The sequence below is a fragment of the Zonotrichia leucophrys genome, chromosome 18 (assembly GCF_028769735.1).
Source record: "Zonotrichia leucophrys gambelii isolate GWCS_2022_RI chromosome 18, RI_Zleu_2.0, whole genome shotgun sequence".
Lineage (NCBI taxonomy): Eukaryota > Metazoa > Chordata > Aves > Passeriformes > Passerellidae > Zonotrichia > Zonotrichia leucophrys.
In genome coordinates this window covers 8,874,606-8,890,184 of record NC_088187.1, presented here as the reverse complement: position 1 = coordinate 8,890,184, position 15,579 = coordinate 8,874,606, and the positions used below count along the sequence as shown (strand labels likewise).

The following is a 15,579-nucleotide window of genomic DNA, read 5'->3' as shown; positions in this document are numbered from 1 at the left end:
AAATGTTAATCTGTTACACGGAAATCAAGGCCAGGAATAGAAAACTGCTGCTCAGCTTCATCTTTTTTCCTTCCTTTTCCATTTTCTTCTTCTTTCTGCTTAAATCCCAGTGCTACAATTCTGTTTCATTGGTGTTTTTATCTCTCAAATTTTCATTAATAATTAAAATCCTGTATCCCACCCAATGGCTTACTGCTGAGTGATATAGTGACCTATATTTAGCTCTCTTACACCATAAATCAAAGTGCTTCCTTCTTTTTTTGCACCTCTTCAAACATCTTTCCATTTTTTGACATTTTTCTCATACTGGAGTTATTTCAGGTTTGAACTGAGAGACACAGATCAGTTTAAGAAACAGATTAAACACAGTAATTTGTAGCTCATTTCTTTATCTGAAAACACAAATATAGTTACATTTTCTTAACATTTTCAAAATTCATGTCAGCAGCAAATTATTGAGTTAAAGCCTATACTCAGCCTCCTGCCTTTGACAAACCTAGGCAGGTATTACAAGAGAAAAAAAATACCAACTTCTCAGATAGTCTGTTTTAATTACTGTTTTATTACCCTGTGTATTCTTATACAGAAACACTTCATTTCTCTAATGACCTTTTCTGACATATTTAATGTCTTCATCAATATAAGAATGTTTATAAAAACATAAACATGTGTTTATAAAGGCAGAACTTGCCATGCTGCACTCAGACACACACCAAACTAGAAATCCCCAGCATTTTAATCATACTTAGGAGCCCTATCCTGACACAAAGTAAGTCATATTCCAATTATCTGCCTGATTTGCACCCTCTGAAGCTTTTGCCCACTATTTCTATTCACATCTATGAAGAACACAACATACAGCACACAACATTCATGAGCAGCTGACAGAGATGCTGTTCTGCCCAAAACTGAAAAGGAAAGAGATGGCATGAAAGATCTCCACTATAAAAAAAAAAAAAAAGAAAATAAAGTTTTAGTACATTACCTTCAGTGGAAGCAGCATCAATCATCACTCGTTGCATGAGGACTGGTTCTAATCCAAAGTCAAACACCACAGTTTGGCGGAAAGTCCCAAAGATTTCTGTGTTAAAGGCTATACTGACTTTGTATATATAGTGATCTATTCCATTCTGGACCATCTTCCCTCCTATCCATTCCTGACAGTTCTCTGGGACTTCCTGGGATACCTGGGTAGTGCTGTCTCCAGCAGATATTGCAACGATACTGAAGTGGGGCCGATGGGCATCGTACAGCAATGCCACTCGGTACAGCATCCTGGCAGGCTGCAAAGGAAATGCAAAGGCTGAAATACTGAAATCATTCCAGCAATATCTTCGTTTGCAATCACATCAAAAGGGTTAATAAGAACTATCAGTTCTCAGAGCAGCTATAGGTCCTGCCTGATTTCCAGAAATCTGGGCAGTTGATACATCATCACTGCTAGGAAAAAAGAGGGAGAAGGGATGGTGCTAGGAGGTTTCTCTATTTTAAGGAAGATGCAACTGAAATCTTAATTGCAAAAGGTTATGGGTAGCATTCTAGTTATTAGTAGCTTTCAAAAAATAAGTAGTCCTACCTTACATGTGAGAGCAAATGTCCATGTCTGGTGAGACTTTTTGGTGGTGACAGTGACTGAGAGCTCGGGATTATGTTCTACTCTCACTCCTTCTACACATTCACTAAGCTAGATTTAAAAAAAAGGAAGATAACATTAAACTTCTACAGGCAGTATCAAAACACAAACATTCAGGAAAAGGTAGCATTTAGTTTAATAGAAAGAGGAAAGAATGGCCTCCCAGATTGTGCAGGATTGATGCAAGTCCCACACAGGAATTGATGTAAATATGTGCTAATGCAGAGAGACAAGCTAAATCTGCCAGACCACACTGTGTAAGTGAAGAATAGAACCATTTAGGGACAATTAGCCACAAGACTTGATTTTCAATAAACAACTTAATTGTAAATGTCTAAAGTAGAACAGAATTTCATTTGGTAAAAAGGATCTATGATACAGTGAGGCCCAGAAGATCTCAGATCTCACTGACATCAATGAGACTACTGAGACAACATGAAAAAATAATCAGGCTTTCTATCATCAATGTATTTTGTTAAAGTCCATTTTTCTCAGATTTTAATCAACAATAGATGGACCAAAACTCCTTAGGGTCAGTGCTAAGTAGAGCTGGTCGAATGCTACAAAAAATGATCTTTCTAATTCCAAAGAGCTGCTGACTTTGATTCCATCCATATCCCACACTCCTTGGTAGTCAAACACTTCTGAATATTTGGGGGATTGGCTGCTCTTCATACCAGGGCCTGCAGCTGCAGGCAGAGAAAGGAGCCACACACAAGTAAGAGTATTCCCCTGCTGATTAAGAGTGGGAGTAAGAGTAAGAATTAGAGTAAGAGTAAGGGAGTAAGATTAAGAGAGTAAGAGTGAGTTAGAGTTAGAGAGTAAGAGTAAGAGTTAGAGTTAGAGTTTTAGAGTTAGAGTTTTAGAGTAAGAGTTAGAGAATTCCTCACTAAGCTGTGAAACCTTCACTACTTATTCTCCACTTTAGGAAGCTCTGCCATCTAGTCAGGGAACAGGAACACTACCATGAGACTTGCTGACCCATCCTACACTGGGAATAGTGAATATGCAAAAAGAATGAGCTGTGATTAACCCAAAATTCAGCTTAAGTCTCTTTGCAAGACCCAGGGCAAGATGGAAAGGAGGGCAAATTGGCTGGACAATTTCTTGGGGAGGAGTGATTCAACCAGCTCTGATAGAGCCAAAACCAGGCTCTGTTAGCTTTAACTCTGATCACACAGAGAAGCAGGATATTCTCCTTACCACTTTCTCAGGAGACAAGGAATTCATCCATTTCTCAATGAGGGTTTCCATGTAAGTGCCTGAGCACTGCTTGTTCTCCTTCTGCTGTTTCAGGCGGATCAGGCGGGAAGCGTAGCGCTTCTGCCACTCTGTCAGCTCCTCCTGGGAATGTGCTGAAGTACACTGGGCACCATACCTGCAGATCCCTTGCTCTAAAAATCTACACAAAATAGGAAAAAACATGATTAAAAAAAAAAAAAACGCATTTTTACTTGTAAAGCCAGAAGGAGATTTTAAGTTTCTCTCACAGAACTAAAGGCAGTTTAGTCCATGTGAATTACTTTGGAAATATCTTTATATTTATACAGCATTTTCTAAAAGAGGCAGCAGCTTCTCTCATTGCAAAGCCCAATATGTATAAATTATATATAAAATATATAAAATTTCTTCTTAGAAATACAGGGGGATGGAAGTCTTAAGAAATTTCCAGCTTTAAAGAAAACAGAATCAAGTGTTTGTACAGCAATTAACACAAGGAGATCACAGAGCATCCCTGAAATGACTAGGCACTCTATTAATATGCACAAAGCCCCCTGTTAATCAAGGGCAAAGGAAAGATGCAGCATAATTTCTTCCAGTGATTCCATTAGTAGCTGATAAATACTCAATCAGCAGTTTTTCCTGGAGCAACAGTGACATCACATGGTCCCTTCTACTAAATACACCTGCACAGAAACCTCCAGGAAAAGGTTTAATGCTCCTCTTTGCAAAGGGTGTATTAGTGTAAAAGGATCTATTCTTGCACACACTAAGAATTTCTTAAAGAAATACATTTTCCACTTAGTGGCATGTGCTGATGCATTGAATTAATGCTATTCCAAAGGCCTGTACACAATTGAAGCATTCTAGTTCTCAGAATTTACTGCAAGTCTGGGCAAATGCCTGTATAATTTGGGGATTATTTTTATAATTGAACTTTGTATTAAAATTATAAACCACAAGGCAGCAGCTGCAGCTCCATCATTCTTTAAAACTGAAGCACTTAAAAAATAGATGACAAAATGAAAATTAAATAAGGGGAGAGATTTAAGTTCTGAAGCTACCAGGAAAGCACTGGTTATACAAAATAAAATTTGGCCAGGAGATTGTTTTGTTTGTTTGTTTGTTTTGCAAAAGGAAACTATAAAATTTATGCAAACATCACATTTTTTGATGTGATGTTTGCATAAATTTTTTCCACAGTACATATGTTATATAATGCAAATTAAAGTGTGAACTTTGAGCTGTGAGACAAAGCCAAGCCAGCCCTGCCTGTGCCATTGAAAACCTTGCAGGACCTGCACATCTAGGTCACACCTGCATCAGTGGCTCTAATTTGATTTAGCAAAGAAATTTTCCTTTAAGAAATGCACTTGAAAGTTTGCATGCCCAAATTGTAAACAAAATAAACATGATATATAACGTGTCACTAAAGGCCTTCTCAAGCTATGATTCTTAATATAGTTGAAATTAAAATGTTTTTTCTTGGCAGTCAATTTCAGTATCCTTTCTGTCAATTTTCCAATTCACCACTGCATTAGAATGCTAAAGTACAATTATGAATTCACTTCCTAAAGTAAATGGAGTGCAAGCATAAAAAATTGCTGACCTGTTCTTATAACCTACATAGCAGATTTAAAATCAAGTGAGCTTCCTTTTCATTATTTAACAGGAAAGCATATTACTTTAAAATTTGTCATCATTATTTAGGTTTTCCAAGATCCTATTGTTCATATTTTTAACACTTTTTTTCCCCTCAGTTTTACTTTCTTATTTAATACCTCCTGCAATTCCATAGCTTCATTATCTAGAATAAATATTCTGCACTCCTACTGCTTTATGGCACAGAGGAAAATAAACCAGACCTTCAAAAATTCATATTCATACCTGCAACTGCCTCCTCCTAAGGAACTAAAACCTTCAGTCCCTGCTCAGAATGATGCTGCTCACAGGGAATTGCTGAGCAAGGCACAATCCTTCCTACTGGAAGGGTTAACAGTGAGCCTAAAGCTCATTACAGCTTCAGTGGAAAAATGTTTCAGAGCAATGGTTGGAAACATGGGATAGATGTTACTCAACAAAAGATCACCACAAGCTAAAAATTGTAAATATCTGCTTTTTTTAAATTGCTGAATAAGCACCAGACATGATTAAGAGTCAAGAAGAGTTGCCAAGATTTAGCATCTCTAGAAAATCATGCCAAAAGTAGCTCAAAATCAGCAGTTCAGTCATGCCACTTAAAAAGCAGGCCAGAGCTTTTGAAAATAATTTGCATTAGTTACATAAATGGCAGAACCAAGTGCATAATGATGATTCCTCCCCATATATATTAATACAGTTTTATGGAGAGCAATGACAATTAACAACACAAAGTACAGGCAATATTGACCAGATTATTGGAAAAGACAAGGAGAAACACCAATACAAGCCATTGGATCCTCTCTGTTTATCTGACTTTATGCAAAAGGGAAAATAATGAGATCTGAGGGAAATTCTGGGCTTTTTATCTGAAGACAAAGCCCATCTACCAACAAAGTTCATTTTTCAGAAGGCAGCACTGAAACTTGACTGTGCTTCAGACTGCTTACACTGCTGCCTGGGGAACTTCTCACACCTCTGAAATCACCCAAATCAGAAAGGGAAGGGGAGAAAGAGAGATGCTGACCTGCCACTAGAAACATGCCCCTCAAATACAGTACTATGAAAACTGAGTTAGTGATTCTATTCCATAAACTGAAGTGCTGCTGGATAAACTGACCCTTCCAAAAAGCTGTGAACAGGTCAGCTCCTGTTCTAACAAGCACCTCCACTTTCCTGGCCTCTTCACCACTCTGTCAGCAGGTGAATGAAAGAGGAACCATTCTGCTCTCTTGGAGGGGGTGAAGAAAAAGAGCTTACCTTTGACAGAGGGTGTGTTTTTCACTGCCCTTACCTTTTACAGAGTGTAAAATCCTCACTGCTCTTACCTTTTACAGAGTGTAAAATCCTCACTGCTCTTACCTTTTACAAAGTGTGCATCCCTCACTGCTCTTATCTTTTACAGAGTGAGTACTCCTCACTGCTCTTACTACAGAGTGTGTATCCCTCACTGCTTTTATTACAGTGTGCACCCCTCACTGCTCTTACCTTTTACAGAGTGTAAAATCCTCACTGTTCTTACCTTTTAGAGTTTGTACTCCTCACTGCCCTTACCTTTTACAGAGTGTGTATTTCTTACTGCTCATACCTTTTACAGAGTGTGCATTCCTCACTACTCTTACCTTTTACAGAGTTTGTACTCCTCACTGCCCTTACCTTTTACAGAGTGTAAAATCCTCACTGCCCTTACCTTTTACAAAGTGTGTATTTCTCACTGCTCTCACCTTTTACAAAGTGTGTACTCCTCACTGCTCTTACCTTTTACAAAGTGAGTACTCCTCACTGCTCTTACTACAGAGTGTGTATCCCTCACTGCTCTCATTACAGTGTGCACTCCTCACTGCTCTTACCTTTTACAGAGTGTGTATTTCTCACTGCTCTCACCTTTTACAGAGCGTGTGTCCTCACTACTCTTACCTTTTACAGAGTGTGTACTCCTCACTGCCCTTACCTTTTACAGAGTGTGTACTCCTCACTGCTCTTACCTTTTACAAAGTGTGTACTCCTCACTGCTCTTACCTTTTACAAAGTGTGTATTTCTCACTGCTCTCACCTTTTACAAAGTGTGTATTCCTCACTGCTGGTGACGCCCCTGGGAGGGGGGCGGAAGTGCCAACCATCCCGTGACCCTGCTGGGACAGAACAGTGGTTATTCCTCAATTCTCTGTTTTCCAGTCAGACAGTAACTGCTCAGGGATCCTGAGCATCAGCCCAAGGTGTATCTGAACACATGCAAAATTAACCCCTCCCCACAAACTGATTTACAATGGATGATAAGCTCATTTAGAGCAAAGGTGGTGAAGGTGGATTTCAAACCATCTGCAGAAGGCAGCAGGCTCTGATACAGCCCCCTGGTCAATAAACAGAAACTTCTGCCTCCAAATTCAGTCAACATTGAGACAATTCTACCTCACTGGAGCTCATCACAACAGTCAAGTCCCTTTTTTGCTTTTTGCCTGCAATGCAGTGCTGAGCATTCAGCAGGATCCAAGTCTTCTCACTAGGAAATTATCATTTAAAATGGAGTTACATACCTTCTTCTAAATCTTCTACATGATATCCTGATGGTACCTTACCAGCTGCCTACAATTATATAAAAAAGCACACAGTTATAAAGGAACACAAACAAATTTCATCAACAAGAACTGCTGTCAAAATGGGTTTTAGAAAAATTATTACAAAAAACATCAATCATAAGTTGAAATTACTTCCAGTCACAAACCCTGCTGATAACAGGGATTCTGATAAAAACAGGAATTCTGACAGGAATACCAAGTCAACTGGTTAGAAAAAACTTTTAGAGATTTTTACAAGACCAAATTCCACCCTACAATCAACTCAACATGGACTGCAGTGAATTTCTGAAACAATAAAACAAAACTACATTGCTAAGTCTTTCAGCTTTCAATCTACAATAAAAATAAAGCTCAAATAAATGACTAAGCATAAAGAAAAAAAAGAGAGGGGACAATTTAATCAGCAGACATAAGTTTGACCTCCAGTACAAAAAAAAAAAAAAGGAAAGAAAAAAAGGTGGTTAAGAAGGTATTTATAATCTTTAAAAATTTCTGAAGTCATGTTTATTACTCCAGACTAATTTCCAACAGAGAAAAATGTGATAGATAAATAAATAAATACTGCAGATCTAAATGCTTGGAATTCTTTCTACTTGCTACTTAAGGAATCAACAACCTATTAGCATCATTTTTTATTTTCTCCTACATCCTGCAAGACTGTGATGAAAAGTTCCTGAAGAGGCTGCTGGGTAAAGACCAACACAGCAGAAACAATAATTTTTGAAGCAGCCTGTTCCAGTGAGCCTGGATCTCCTGGGACACATGGGAAGCTTCAGGTCCTGCTCATTATTTCCCAACAATATCCTCATCATTACCTCTGTTTCAGCAAGAAGTGTTTTCAGTCGTGTGAGATCTTTAGTTACCATCCCGTTCTGGGGGCAGAAAGAATATTAATTATTAAACAAATAAACCTTCATTATTGCATTAAACCACAGCAACCAAGTTCATTTCCCCCTCAACACCAGGAGAAATAAAAATGAATTTGGCTTACAGCACCAGTTTGAAATGACACTAAATAAAACTGAGTAAACATTGTGGAGAAAAAGGGAATTTTTCACCACAATGGCCAAACCAGCACTAGACTTACAGCAAGTACCAATACAGGACAATTCAGGAAATCACCATATTAACAAGAACTTGAGGAAAAAAATATACCATGGTCACTGCAACACTTCAGCTCTGAAGAATTATTGTAATAATCTTTCACTGCTGTTGCAGTGATGGATTCATTTCTTTTTAAGGATCTACTTTACTTTCTGCAGCTCCATAACTCTTCCTGCTCTGATGTAGACTGTGTAATTTTTGGAGTTTTCCCTCAAAAGCAAAGATTAGCCATGTGACTAACTGCATAGTCAAGTACAATTGAAGTAAAAATCTTTCAAAATTGAATTTATGTGAAATACATAGGTATTTGTAACAATTTCACACTCTTGTAAGTCAAAACTTTGATTAAAGGAACCCAGACCTGTGGGGTTTATTTCAATAATCTCTGGCAGAAATTTAATTAAGTACTACTACATTTGTTAGCCTTCTCCACATTCAGACTGTGCTACTGAGCAGGAGAAATTACTCTTTGCTCAAAACTTACACACTTAGCAATCCTCACACTTAAGGCTTTTTCCAAAATGATTTTTCACTTTTTCTGCAGAAGGCTGAAAATTGAACTTGTTGAGCTTAAATGTAACAGAGCAAAAAAACATTACCAAGAATCATTCTCTTTAGCCACTGGGGAGGAAACTGGATGGATTCCAACTCTTCAATAAATTCATTCCAAAACTTTGTTTCACTTCTTTTTTCAGACAATGGCACAGTCAGTAAATCAGCTGCTGATTTTAATATTCCTACTGAAAACAACTGTGTCTAACAACCTAAAGCTTGTAAAAACCTCTCAAACCCCGCTTTGGGATGACACTCAGGAACTCCAAACAAAGGTACCTTTATTTGCACAACAACAGCTCAAAACAAGGGCACTCCACATTCCCTGCAATAAGACTATTTTACTCATTTTTCCTGAAGGCAAGTTTCCTTCAACCTCACCAGGAATTTTTCAATGAAACGTTTTTTTCATGAGAAAACAGCTAAACAAAGAAAAAAAACCTTTTATGTAAAAATAGCCAATGGCAGGGGGGAAGGGAATTCAGGATACAGAGCAGACAGACAAACAGAACTCTGACAAACAACCTCCTGACTCAGTTCAGCAGCATCCAATCTCAAGGTAAGAGGCTCTCCTGCAAGTTCCTGATGTCACACATTCCCCTCAGTCTGACTAAGGTTTCTGGGTGTATTAATTCCAGCAGTTCATGCTGATGAACTCACTGCCTCTTTAATCCAGACTACAGAAATTAAAAGGACACTTCTTTAGAGGCTTACATGTGTCCCTCATTTACCCATATAATAGTCACATAAAAGTTTGAAGTTACTTACATGTCTGGGGTTAAAAGCATCTTTACAAGTTTTAACAGTTTAAGGGTAAAATAGAAGCTTTGAACTCAAACCTTTATCTCCATCTTGAAATGTAAAGCTTTTTCTCTTTTCCTAAAAAGCTTTTTATGGTGTCTTATTAGTTATCATGGGCCAGTTATTTAAAAGTCCAATCAATATTTTTTCCTGCTTTAATGGACAGAAATCCTGAAGTCCATACAAAATGGGGTCAGGTACAATTTAGAATAAGCAAGGAAAAGTTTGAGATTTATATTATTCTTGTCAATCACACAAATATGCAAATTTATTTTACATTCCCTGAGGATTCAGGGCCAGCAATAAAAAAACTTCTCAAAATCACAACTACTCTGAAACACTGGTTATGCAACAACCTGGCATCCTGGTGATATCTGTGTGCCCATATATTTATCATTTCCACACAAACCATTTTTGTTGCAAGCTGCCAGCGAAACATATGTTCGGACGTTTGTTATTAAACAGATTTTTTACAAGAAGGAAATACAAAATTGTTTCTTGAAATGATGTAGATTGCAGCAAACCCACTTACCAGTGATTCCCCCATCAGTGATTTGGAAAGAACATTAGACACAATTTGCAGCTTCCCTTTGAGATGCATGCAGCAGAGCACTGCCCGGAGAGATCCATCGCCCTTGGCCAGCCCCTCTCCCAGCACTGCAACACAAATCAGCCACTGTTACCCTCAGCACACCACCCATTTCACTCAGACATACAGTTTTCCTTCATCCTCAACAAGAAAACAAAGTCTGAAGCTCAGGTTAAATCCATGGCTTGATGGGTGTAAATTAAAATCTTGTGTTGTTGTCTAATATTAACTTGAAGCTTGTCTCCCACCAGCTCATAAATGCTGCACATGAGCTCAAAAAAGGTTGTCATGTTTACATGCTAAAATAGACATAAATTAAATATGGGAAGGGTAAACTCAAATATCTGACACAGACACAAAGGACCTCCTCTCACAGAAAGGGTAAAAAAGAAACAGCAACCAAGAACCTCTCAGTAACACAAACATGCTCAGGAAGATCCATTCATGCTCACAAAACACATGCCCTGTCGTTTCCAAAAATAGCCAACCTCCTCATGGGCAATTCCTGCTCCTCTAAAAGGCCTTTTATTCACTTATGCTGCAAAGTGTGGCATATAGGAACGATTGTCTGAGCCCAGAAATTTACAGGCTCCTGTAACAGAAAACTTTCTGAAGGCTGCCTAGCACGGGAGCGGCAGCAGCGGTGCCAAACAGACACTCTGTGAACTTGCGGCAGGGACAGATTTATTTCACCACACAGACGTGCTCCAGACAAGCTGCAACAACACTTCACCACACCAGTTACCTGTCCAGAAAATGCAATGCCAGAGTGACTAAAAAGCTTAGCAAGCTACGGGTGTGAATTGAAAAGAAGGCTGGACAGTTGTTTAAAATTAAGGAATTATAGAATAACTGTTATTGCAAGCAACATCAACATCTGTGTTTATACTGCTACTCATGCAGATGCAAACAGCCCCTCTCAGTGTACCAGGAATTTCACATTCACCACAACTTCAGGATTGCATTTTAGAATAATAAATCAGAACTCCTCACTCAACAGACATTCACATCATCAACAGAAATTGCACTAAAGACTCAATAAATAAATAAAAACAACAGGCATCTCTGCAAACTGCAATGGTAACTAAATCTGCTTCCATAAAGTGCCTCAAAGCCTAGTCTGAATTCACCACTCTGGTAGTACAGACCACATTGCTAAAAATAGAACTCACTTCCCAAATCAGAAGCAGAAGCACCAAAAATAGCTTTAACATGTCTGACAGCTTGCTATTTTAATCTCAAATATTAAATCTCCAATTAATATATTCCACTAATATAAAGATATAAATCTGTAATTATTATATTTCATATCATTATCTGCATAATATCACCCTGCTAAAACATACAGTTCCACATAAAAAGTTGCAACACATTAAGCACTCTCTCTGGGGAAAGATTTGTGGAGTAATTTAACAGATTTTAAGTTATCATCATTCCCTATAACCCTGCAAGCAGCATACAGAAGAACATGTAAAGAACTATAAAGAACTCGTATTTCTCCAGCTATTCCAGAACACCCTGATCATTCAGGTTCAAATAAAACCATCACAGCTGTGCAACATGTCAGGTCTTGTAAAAAGGCAGAAGAGCAGCTTGAATAAAGCTTTGCCCATTATAAAAAACCTGTGAGTACCAAGGAGTGTGAGTATCAAGTAGCCCATGTTAGGTAGTTTCTTTCCAACAATAATTCAAACATAAAACCAAAACTAAGATCATAAATGCAGATACTCTGAATGTCAGGTGCTGGGCTACAATTGATAACCACACATCATGGAGAACCACAACCAAATCATTCATTAATATATTCATAAATATATATATTTATTTATTTTTAATACATAAACACATAGATAACACTTTGATATACACACATAAATATGGCATTAGTAAGTTCAAAACTGTCCTCAGTTTTAGATCTGGGAAATAACATGTGCAGAATATGCTGGCATTAATGAAGTAAATTAACATAAATCTGGATGCTATTTCTTTGTTAACTAATATACATTTAAAGGCTGTTTTTTCTACTTAATTTTAAAAAAGAAGATAGACATCAATGGTGCTGCTCCACCCACGTCTGTGCCTGTCCAGTGAGAGATGACAAGCAGCTCCTTTGAGACACTGACAAGTGACACACACACCAAGAGAAGTCCCACAGATGAAAGTCCCCCCTGTCCCCCATGACAAACCCATCAGAGCTCACTGATGAGAACACTGCTCATTAAAAACAGCATTCTCCCTCCCACCTCCTTGAACCATCATTCAGCTTTCCATATGTCTCTCACTTTTATTTGCCATCATGAAAGACAACTCTGAAGTTAGAATATTACACCCTTATAGCACACATCAATAAGGTAAAAGAAATTTTTTTTACATTTCAGACTATTTCAAGAATTATACTGATTAAGCAACAATTAGACTTTTTAAAAGGTGTTAAACTTTAATTTTACACCTACAGAAATCAAGTTGATTTTTCTTAGTCAATTTTGATGGACCTTCACAAGCAGCCTGCAGAGCCCCACAAAGTCCCCAAACCAGGATTTGACTATCAGTGAAGACAAGCACATTAAAAAACCCCAAAACAATATAAAACCCAAAACAATATAAAACCCACCAACCCAGAAAGGAACAATTTAAAGATTATCATTGCTAGCATAGGAATGTCAGAAGAGTAGAACACAGTCTGTGCAACAAAACTGTCACCTGAAAAAATTTCCTTTAACATTCAGGAGTAGTTAAAGAATTAAAACCAAAAAGTGGGATCTACCCAACTTTACTTTCCAAATCTAATTGATAAACTCTGTTTCAACACTCTGCAAACCCAGTGAGTTCTCAGTGAATTTTGAATAATTTGCATTATAAATGAACAACAGAGGATTAGGAATTTTTGAAATTCCTTCAAAAATACCCAAACTGAGCAAGGCAGTGACACATGAAAGGCTCGACTTCAATGTGACATAGGCACATTTGGAAGCTTTAACAAATGTGCATCATCTTGATTTTCTCTGAACTAAGTCCCAAATGCAACCCAAAATATCCACCATGTCCCTGGGAAGAAAGGCAGAACAATCAGCTGTCTTTGTGTCTTTGTGAGAATCCTGACATTATCAACTCTTCCTACATTTGTGCACTAAAATAACTATTAGCCCAATAGCACCTCTGAGCCAAAAACATGTATTTGAGTAAGAGCTGAAAAATAGTGACATCTCTCTTTAAGGGAAAAAGAAAGGAAAAAAAAAAAAAAGCAGAAAAAGTATTATAAAGCAGATACATAATTTTAAATAGGGAAAAAACGACTGTTAGCAAACTAACAAATCTGGGCATCAGTTTTAAAAATTCAGACAACTGACTGCAATTCATAACACTATGTAATAAAAAAAGAAATAAGCATACCATGCCTACAGTCTTCATCTGCTTGCCCATACTTTTTCTGAAAGGTAAAACATGAAAAGTTTAAAAATAGCATTATTCCAGTTAGCATAAACAACTACATGCTTGAATTACAAGTTTTTAAAAACTTTTTAGAAACCATTACCTTGTCTTTTCCTGGGTAGAACATGTAAAGAACATAAGTCATATGTCAATTATAATATAATTAATTCTTAGAATTAAGACTAATTTCTGACCTTTTCTCAAACTCTCAGTTAAAATGCTGACTTTTTCTCAAATTCTCAGTTAAAATGCTGACTTTTTCCCAAATTCTCAGCATGTGGACATTTTAAAAAGGAGCCTGAATGGGCAAAGGTGTGTGTGTGTTATATGTTTGTGGTTGGCTCACAAGACCTAGGAAAAATATAAAACTTAACTTTCAAGACACTGTTTGGTTTTTAATCTTGCACTAAAACAGTAATGTTCAATTTTAAGATTATTTTATTCTGTCTTTTCAGTAGTGATTTTAAAGATTACTTTGTTTAATAAAACAAGAAGGAACATTTGGATTGTTTTCCTCTTTTAAGACTTTACGTATCTATGTAATGCAAGTCTTTATTAGGAAGGTTTTGATTTCAAGTGTTTTTCCAAAGTCTCTGCAGACTCACTGCAATAATATGATGAACATCCAGATAGGTGCCTCAGAGGATTTTCAAAGAGTGATGTCAGAAATGCATTAAATAATCCAAGCACCAATCTGCACATTGGCTTACAGAAATAATTTTGAGAGGTCAAGTCTGTGATAACACAACTTCTATTAGAAAATCCAACCTCACTTATTTGTGAATCTCTTCCCCTGAGGAGCCATAAGTCACTTCTTCATTTAAGAGGTTTCCCAATTCTTATTTTGCACACTGAATAGTCCAATCCAGCTATTTATTTAAAGAATACTTAAAAACACTCCCTAAATCAGATGGGCAAAATTGGTCTTAAAGCTGCCCAGCAAGGCCTTGTGACTTGGCCAAACTTTTTCCACCTAGGATGAAACTGCTCCTACTCAATATATGAAGATTTGGAGTGGACAAGGCTGCTGTAAATCTGTAATAGCATTTCAGAAAGGTAAGAAAAAGCAAGTTGTAGGTTTATTCTTAAGCACTGAAATGTCCTTTCCTTTAAGAAACTGTAGCTCTGATGCTTTAAAGCAAGGACACAACTTTGGCAGTGGGGTCACCTTTAATTCAGGGTTATGGCTCTTGCTTTGCATTTACAAACCTTTACAAGAGCCATTTTCACCTTTTGCCAGAGTCTAAAAGTTACATCTTTCTCCAGGTGTGCTCCAGCCTAGCCTTGGGAAGCTGGGATTAAGCATAAACAGAATAATTTTAGACCTATGCAAATGGAGCTAAAGCAGGTATGAACCAGCTACCTAGATTCTGGCATTTCTTAACTTTGTTTTTTGGTGTTTTTATTTGCAGAAACTTTAATTTGATGCTCTTAAAAGATAAGGTAATCTGGTATGTAATTCAGCATATGTACCTTAACCCAGATATTTTGCTTTCCTGGAATATATATATATTTTTTAAAATTTTTTAAAGTATTTTTCCTTATTTCTTTAGAAAACTGTGATTGAGACCCAAACCAAGAGGTGTAGGAAATCAAATGCTGAAAAATAAACGGATCAGGGAGAGCTACAAGACAGAAACCTCACAGATGCTATAGCAAGAGGGATTCTGTGGGCAGAGCAACATGCCAAAAATTCTGATTGGTATTTAAACCTTGACAATAGCAGATATTTGACTTTTCTTCCCAGTTCACTAGATACTATAAAGAGTGACACTCACAAGTTGTAAAAAGGAAGCAATTCTATACAGAAGAGTCTCGATTTTGATGCGGTCGAGTTCTGCCTGGCAGGGCTCCGGGAGGTGAGCTGGGGGGTACTGGCTGAGGGAAAGGAGAGCCTCAGTGCAATGCTTCACTGCCACTTCATAATCCTGCTGCTTAAGGGATTCACATGCTTGTTCACATGCCTTCTCTGGTCTTCTGTCTGCCATGACTCAGGGACAGAAATCCTAGAGCGGGGGCAGAGGGGACGATAAAAC

General features: G+C 37.6%; 1 protein-coding gene across 6 annotated transcripts in view; it reads right to left on the bottom strand.

Annotated features, from left to right (window-relative positions):
• Nucleotides 1–15,579, bottom strand: part of HELZ (helicase with zinc finger) — a 91,065-nt gene that overhangs the window by 58,015 nt on the left and 17,471 nt on the right. For 2 of the 6 annotated variants that reach the window (XM_064728216.1, XM_064728218.1), the window contains exons 2-10: nt 15,322–15,549; nt 13,505–13,541; nt 10,058–10,182; nt 7,884–7,940; nt 7,027–7,075; nt 6,546–6,624; nt 2,837–3,035; nt 1,577–1,684; nt 986–1,283 (exon numbers count right to left, since the gene is read on the bottom strand). In XM_064728216.1, coding sequence (XP_064584286.1) covers nt 986–1,283; nt 1,577–1,684; nt 2,837–3,035; nt 6,546–6,624; nt 7,027–7,075; nt 7,884–7,940; nt 10,058–10,182; nt 13,505–13,541; nt 15,322–15,531 — 1,162 coding nt within the window. In that variant the 5' untranslated portion in view covers nt 15,532–15,549. The remainder of the gene's footprint in view (nt 1–985; nt 1,284–1,576; nt 1,685–2,836; nt 3,036–6,545; nt 6,625–7,026; nt 7,076–7,883; nt 7,941–10,057; nt 10,183–13,504; nt 13,542–15,321; nt 15,550–15,579) is intronic. The other 4 variants (XM_064728217.1, XM_064728219.1, XM_064728222.1 and 1 more) reach the window with 3 other exon arrangements.